The 7,936-nt window shown below is 33.7% G+C and overlaps 1 protein-coding gene and 1 long non-coding RNA gene across 2 annotated transcripts; both read right to left on the reverse strand.

Annotated features, from left to right (window-relative positions):
- Positions 1 to 990: 990 nt before the first annotated feature.
- On the reverse strand, positions 991 to 2,386 carry LOC135145096 (delta(14)-sterol reductase TM7SF2-like). The gene is made up of 9 exons (XM_064077214.1): positions 2,333 to 2,386; positions 2,164 to 2,265; positions 2,040 to 2,113; positions 1,845 to 1,988; positions 1,709 to 1,783; positions 1,578 to 1,653; positions 1,421 to 1,519; positions 1,243 to 1,365; positions 991 to 1,151 (listed from the first exon to the last, which is right to left on the reverse strand). The coding sequence occupies exons 2-9, from the start codon at positions 2,258 to 2,260 to the stop codon at positions 991 to 993; spliced, it is 849 nt and encodes a 282-aa protein (XP_063933284.1). The 5' UTR covers positions 2,261 to 2,265; positions 2,333 to 2,386.
- A 5-nt stretch (positions 2,387 to 2,391) lies between these two features.
- On the reverse strand, positions 2,392 to 2,973 carry LOC135145098 (uncharacterized). The gene is made up of 3 exons (XR_010283326.1): positions 2,860 to 2,973; positions 2,635 to 2,751; positions 2,392 to 2,583 (listed from the first exon to the last, which is right to left on the reverse strand). It is a non-coding gene; the product is annotated as an uncharacterized LOC135145098 (long non-coding RNA).
- Between the last annotated feature and the right edge of the window lie 4,963 nt (positions 2,974 to 7,936).

Raw genomic sequence — 7,936 nt, forward strand, 5'->3', positions numbered from 1 at the left:
AGTCTTGCTACAAAGACTAATCCTCATCTATGCCACTGAGGGAAAGATTGGAAGATTAATTAACTTTAGATTATAATTTAGCTTTATTAAGCAAAAGGTAAGTTTCATTCTCTATTCACCCCCCTAAAAGCCTCTTCCAAATTTTTTTCACAATACTTTGCGCTATTGGCGTTAATTCTTGATTTATCTAAACTTATATTTAAGGCAACCAGGCTAAGCAAAACTTTATTTTATTAATTTTACCTGAACCGTTAGGCAAGGAAAGTTCCCTCTTTAATAATTAGTCCATCTCTTGTAATTTATTATTAATCTCTTACCAGGATAGTTCGATTCAGAGGTATGTTAGTACCATAATTTAAATCTCTTTCTTGTTTCTACGACCGTTTTTTATATAGCCCTAAAATTTATCTACTTAAGGTTCTATATAAATAATGATGAAAGCTTTCTTCTTTTTCATAGTGAAACTACAAAAATGTTTATTAATTTTTTTCTACTAAAGTTGAACGGAAAAAAAAAACAAAGAGATGTAAGATTTCTCTTTTTCACATTTGATCATTTTTAAACTTACCTTTAAAATGTTAGTGCTGGGTGGTTAATTCGGAATGACTGCAGAGCTGGTAAAGAGAAATCTTACATCTCTCTAATTTTTTTTGTTTTACTCTAGTAGAACTAACTAATTAATAGATCTCAAGTGTTAATTAGTTTCTTCTGGCTCTATTAACAACAAACCTATAAAATCTCGGAGGATAAAGGAATCGAGTGAAAATTTTGTAGAGCTCAATGTTTCAACTAAAAAAAAATTTTTACTTTTAAAGTATAGAAGTTTTTTACTAAGGATGAGAGCAGTATACGGGACTATGTTGTTGGATAAATTAAATTTCTTGAAACTTAAGTTACAACCTTAACTATATAATATTTAAGTTTACCAGTCCTTCTCAGTGTGAAAACATTAAATTCTAAAAGCAAGTTTAATTTTATTATAGGCACTATTCAGTATATAAAAGGGACAATTCTGTACTTTACTAACGTTCTATACTTAATCCAATCATCCTTGTATTTTTCTAAACATTTGGCATCGTCACGTCTTTCCCGATGTAGTAGGAGAAGCGCAAAGTAAAGTATGTAAAAGTACGGCACAGCGTGATCAAATCCTATTGAAAGCAATCAGAAAAACTGGTGGGCTTGTGCAAGAAAATAAAGGACAAAGGTACTCTTATAATAATAATATGAGCAGTTTTTTACCGCAAGGCAAGCACCAAGTTAAGCCTATAAGTAAATCGCCAAAGTAGTTGATGTGACGGGCGTTACCCCACCATCCGTCAATCAATAAATTTGTTCCTCTTGACGTCTTAAGATACTTAAGATCTACCGAGACTTTATTAGTTTCGTGTATAGCACCAGTGAATAGAAGTACACTAACGTCGGACAGAAGGATGGGAAGGCTCCTTTCTGAAAAGATTTTTCTGTGAATTAGAACATCGGAATATATAGAACCCGATGATGTTTACAACCACAATAACTAAAAGTTTCGGTAGACTTGCGAATTAAGAAAAAGGGGAAGAAAGTGGAAAACCAACAAAAACAAAAGGGGAGACTCAGATTCTTAGGATGATCCACCAAGTAGCGTGCTTGCAGGGAATATACAAAAGGGACCTATGAAAGATAATCACTTACTAATGAATAAACGGCCTCAAGGAAGGTCGGCTACCCACACGAGGTCACCAAAAGCCAACATAAAGCCAAAGCCCTCCTTCGTGATGTCCATGGTGGTCAACACAGATTCCTATTGGCCCCACCATAAAGTTCCACAAAAAAGTCAAAAGAAGTCAAATGGAGGGAAAAACCTCTGCTATAAGACTGTCGGCAACATAACACAGCTGGAAGGCTGTGACAAGCAGCAGCGAGTTGGTGACGTATCCTAGTGAACGCCGCTGTTTCGCAAGCATCGCCAAGTCAATAAGGCACCACCCGATTAGGCCAGGTCGGAGCTGCAGAGAAGTAGAGAAGCGCTAAGATAGAGAAAAATAAAATTTTAGTACCTCGAAAAAGAATTTTAAATCAAAAGTTTCCCCAAGCCGAGGGTTTAATTCGCGGCCCATAAAAAAGTCAAGGACTGAAGAATCATTAGTTATATAATTCATAAATTTAGAAAGGATTAAGTACTTTGACCTGGTTGACCCTGGCTGCATAATATCTTTTGTTTCTCGTTCAAAAATGAATTCACATAAAGATAAACGGAAAGTACGAAAGATACGAGCATAGAGCCTATATATGGAAAAGGAATAGTAAAAATATAGATATTTAAAAAAAAAAAATTTCGCTTTAAATCCACCAGTGGCCAACTGGATGTAAGAATTATATATATAGTCCACGGAGATCCAGCCAAAGTGATGACCCACCAAGAAGATAAAGACACTAATAAAAAAGCAGCACAAACCTTAAAGGTAATAAAAGGTTTGTTCGCAAAAAGAAAGTTTTTTAGTCCAGTCGTAGCTCACCGTTTAGTCGATAGGGCAGCTTCTTTCCATTAGAAAGGGTGGTGCCCAAGGCGACCCTCGCCGGTGTATAAAGGTGTATAACCGCCTTAAAAGTTTTTAATGTTATAAGATCTGTAAAGTTTGAAGAGGAGGTAACTTGGAAAAGAATCCATAGAATAATGACAGCGGTGGCCTTGAAAGAAATGAAACGTTCGGCTTTCAAGTGCTCCAATATAAAAGAAAAATTCAAAAGGGAGCAGGACTCTTGCACACACTATATATATGTAGGTAGATTGTCGTTGTGAAGTCAATAACACTTTTAACGAATGTTTTAACAATGTCAAAAGTAAACTAAACAAATGTCGAAGAGAGTAAACTTAACTGAAAAGTATAAGAAGAACAAAGTTATGGGAAGTAAAACTATTAGCCCAAGAGCTCCGAGCGGTCCCCCAAATTCACAGTTCATTTTAAAACTTAAAAGCACAAAAACTATTAAAAAAAAGTCAGCATTACAAAATACCAATAACGGGCAACGATCAATCACTAATGTTTGCCTCCAATTTTAAGGTTTTTTCCGTAGTAAGTTTGATGGAGTGTATGCAAAGAGTATTCAGTAGCAACCATGTGGCTATTAAAACCATTGATGGTAAGAAATAAGTTCAGTGCTTAATAATACCTCTTTAAAATTAATTATTTAATAGTACTACAAAAAAGATTGCCTACTAATAATCTAATTTTTCTTTCTCATTATGGTTAAGTTAATCCATGATTGGAAGAACATCCTGGTAGAGCCAAAAAAAAAAAATAACAGGATCTAGCTTAAAAAAATCAGAGCAATATACTTTAAATAAACAGTACTTTAACTATGGTTTTCATTTCTAGAGTCAAAAAAGATTTAATAGCATCTTATTATCTTCGCTTCTGTTAATATACTGCGTAAAACAGCTGCTTTGATATACTACACAATTTATTTTTATAGTTTTTCAAATGTTAATCAGTCAATATATATTTGTGCAATTTAGTGAATGAACACTAATTTTGTGATACTTAAGCTTGAAAGCATTTAAATAGAGGCGTATCCATTCTGACTCTCAATTTTTCAAATTTTTTTTTACTAACAATGGAGAGTTTGTTTACAATTAATTAATTAATACGTGAAGCCTATTAAAAAGGCGTTGCAGTTTTTGATATATATCTATCAGTAATATTGCAAATTTTATATTTATAGGATTTATAGCAAGTTAACTTTAAAAATGGGGCTTTTAGAGAAATTTTATAAAAATTTTATATATCTTTCGTTTATAGTTAACGAAAGGGATAATTAAAATATAAATACATAACGTAGGCCTTAGTTTAAAGTATTGAGGCAAGAAAGATGTTTAGAGGTAAAGTCGCTTTTATTAAAATCAGTTCATAAGTCGTGATGAAAGTAAAAGTTTATAGATTATCGGATTAATGCCTTTCTCCCAGTTACCCCTTTATATGGCACTACCATAGTTAAATAATTGAAAATATAGAGAAGTTATTGAATTTGGAGGTGATACTATTATACTAAAGTTATACCAAGCAAACAGTTCCATGTACCTGAAAACCTCCAAAGGTTATAGAGTACTAAGGTTGACTTGCCAACTGCTGACAAGAGGCCAGTATTAGTTCGGCGTGGATTTTGGCCGCGGTGTCTTTAGGAGCATCTTAACCGTCTTCCATCGAAACGGGTAAGCCGAGAACACCATCGTATTGAGGAGTGCCGCCTATCAATTGCAATCATTCGGCATTTATTTGGGGCTTCACCAGCTTTAATAAGCTCCTTGACCTCGGCTGTGGTGGTTGACTGCCCTTCGTCCTGAGGGAGGAAGTTCGACTCAGACAGCATTTTAACTGCAACTAAAAAAGCAGGGGCGCACACTTAGCAGCGAGGTGCTCAGTCAAAGTGTCGCTTCATCTACCACATCTTCTGAAAAAATACTCTGTCTCGTAGAAGAGGTAACGGCAAACTCGTCCGGTTTCTGAATTTATTAACAAAATTGCCAGAAAGAGACGCAACATTATGGTCAACCTTCAATGTGTGTCTCAAGTCTTTTCTTTTGCACCGATGAAGTCAACTTAACACTTATTGTCAACCCTTATATACTCATTATAAAGTGCAAAAACAAACTTCTAGAAGCAATCATAATTGGCAAGTTTGTGTTAATATTATAAACTGGGGTTCTTTCCTTATCGAGGAGCGCTATCAAGTTTTATCTTTCCTCAATAGCTATATTAGAGAATTATAAAGGTTAGCGACAAGGTTTGTTTAGTCTTAATAATTTCATGTTACTATCGTAATTTTTACTATTAGCTTATAATATGGTCTCTTTTAGTTTTCCTCAAACTTCTTTAATAGTCCCTAACATTAAATATTTTTTACTACTTACTCTAATAACTTCTTTTCAAATGGAAAAAAAAAAAGTTTTAGTTTTTGAGTGGCCAAGATGCGTACAGAAGGTTAATTTCCTCTAGTAGTAACCTTTTTATGCACTAGGGATAGCGTAGCGTTATAATATAGTAAGCTTAAGGTTAAGGTCTGGGTGGTAGACTGTATAATATCTCAATTAATTTTCTACGACCCTTGCATAAATTTGTTGTCGCATTCCTTTTTTTAAAGGAATTTATCCAATTAATCTGTTTGACAAAGGCCATTAAGTGGACATTGTTACTTTTCCAGATGGTCAAAATATCACCCATTTTTGTTCAACCCTTAAATGCATACTGTATCTAATTAATTCACCTATTTGGGATTAGTAGAGCATCCTAGTAGTAGTTTTAAAAACTAAAGCGTGTATCGTATGTAACATTAAATATGATAGAGTACGCATTTAAAAAAAAAAAAATTAAACCTTCCCTACTCGTACTTTTAAAGTTAAACTATAGGTCCTGCAGCTAGTATGCTATGTAAGAGAAAGGAAAATAATATATTCATTGCTCCCGCCGCCACCCTATCACAGTTGTAGGAGAGTGAAGAGCGAAGTTATCTACACACATATATAAACTAACTAAAAGCGACGCCTCGCAAGGTATAGATAATCTAAGTAATTTGTAAGGCTAATTAGATGTTTAATTGGCAACTTGACTTAAATTATAAGTGTTTGCCCAACCTTAAAAATAATAGAACATTAGTGGTGCAAAAATATATGAATGAAATTACTGGTTAACTAGTACCCAATTAAATTAGTTTCATTAAAGTAAAGCTCGGAGGAAAAAATTTGAAAAGGGCTGATAAGTAGTAAAACATGATGCATTTCACGAATTTAAGTTATGATAAATAATGAGTGACTTGAAGTGAGTTGCCGAATTTCCTATACCATCATTTTTATTGTTAGAATATATCGTCAAAATTATTAATTAATACAGGGTTAAACCATAAAAACAATATATTATTGAAAAAAATGTTTGAAATGGCTATTATTAAAGTACTCAGTTGTATGCCACACGTTTTCATTGGGACGCTATAAAGCTTCAATAGCTCGAGAGCAAATAATACTGTTTTTTAAAACAATGCTATCTAGCATAGGTTTAAGACCTTCTAATTTTTATTTATGAAAAAGTAAAGTTTTTAACTAGAGGCTTAAGTTTGCTGTAACTATCTGGCAAAACAGACCATAGGGTTATTATAATATGCTAATAAAGGTTTAAGAGCAAAGACTATTTTGTTTCATGCCTTCCTTATTTAATTTTCCAATATCTCAACTAGATACTAACTTGTTATTCTTAGTAGGTTTAGTAATGAAGTTTTGTCTTAATACGTTCTTGTAATATGAAAAGTTTAATTGTTCAGGATCCATGATTTACATTGCGACTGACATAGGAGTAGATACTTAATTATAATTCGTTAGTAGGAACTTAAGGTATATACATCCGTATGTTTGTTTATATACGATTAAAAATAGGGTTTGGGGTAATATTGATTTATTACGAGCTAAAAAGAATTCTATGTCATTATAAGGTGTAGGAGGTCTGTATGCTTGAGTACATAAGTTTTGATTCTTTTTTTGAAAGTATTTTTGCCTCCTATATTAACTTTTAACCTTAAATGTCCAAAAAGATCTTATAAAATATGATGAAACTCTATATTAATTATATATATTCTACCAACTTCCAGTAACTTCTCACTCCAATAAACACTTTTCTTTAATTAGATCCTCTATACTTATAGCCCAGTGGGATGAAGTCTTCTTTTAGTGCCATTTAATTATATCTAATTGCATAACGCGCATTCCAGATCCCCATCCTATTTGATAATCCTTCCTAATAGGATATTTATTCTTTTACAGGTGCGCCACAAAGCTAAACTGTTCCTTTCCCCTTTAAAACTTTCTTTTACTCTTTGTAAATTATGACCGATCCTCTTTATCTTATTCCTCTCTATTTGTAGACTTTTTTCTCTTAACAGTAAGTTATTAATACCTCTGGGAAGCATACGTTTTAAGATATTTTCGCTGCTGCTTTTTTACGTTATTTAGTCTGGGAAGGCTTCCAGGTTACGCTACACTTTCACTTCTCGTCATAGAAATAATGTAAGAAGCGTTAGTTAAAGCACGAGTACATATCTTTTAAATTTCGCACTTACAAACCCAAGTTATATTACTTTTTTGAAATCAGTATGAAGGTTAAGTTTGCTGCAAAAGATAATACATTTTTTAGCTCTAGTGCTTTAAATGCTATAGCAAACAAAAAAGTTCGTGACCAGCCCCCTTAAGTAAATTATAGTGATGCTTAATATAACATCCGCCACAAAAAAATTCGTCTTACTTGTCTCTAAGCTCACTCTCTCAAAGCTTCTACTTTCCTGTAGCCTTTTTCTATCTAGCTCTTGAAAATTGTAAGTGAAGGGCTGAGGGGATAATCCTTCGCGGAGTACCTTATTAAAACTAAGAAATAAGAAAAAAAATTCTTCTTAACTGACTATTTTCCTGAAAACAGAACTTGTTTATGAAGTCATTTTAATTTCTAATAAACACATCGCCTTCTTTAACGGGTCCTCGGTGTAATTAAAATGCAGTTTACGCATTCTGCTTTTTATTTTTTAAAACCAAATAAGTTTTGAAAATGATTTTACACACCCTAGCAAGCTTGCGCATCCTTCGAGAGGTGCTTTAGTCGTACCTAAACGAATGGGTCTACAGCGTGGGTATGAGCTCTGTACTATTGATACTTCACCATCTTCCAGCTGGTGGTCTTGCAAGGACTTTTAGCATCGCTGAACGCGACATGTCTCTACCAGTTAACCCTCATCTTCGTGTCACTTTTTATACTGCTGATAAGAGGATCTCTCGTCGTCAAAGTCACCCATTTTACTTTCGACATCTACAGATACAACACGATGCGCTCGCTAGTTAATATCCTTATTGAAGGCTCTCGATTAATGCAGCAAAAAGTAAGGCGCTCTTGGTACCAAAGAAATACACTGTGCTGCCGGTACA

The sequence above is a fragment of the Zophobas morio genome, unplaced genomic scaffold (assembly GCF_036711695.1).
Source record: "Zophobas morio isolate AGI-343-1 ecotype UQ-CSIRO unplaced genomic scaffold, CSIRO_AGI_Zmor_V1 ptg000123l, whole genome shotgun sequence".
NCBI classification, from domain to species: domain Eukaryota; kingdom Metazoa; phylum Arthropoda; class Insecta; order Coleoptera; family Tenebrionidae; genus Zophobas; species Zophobas morio.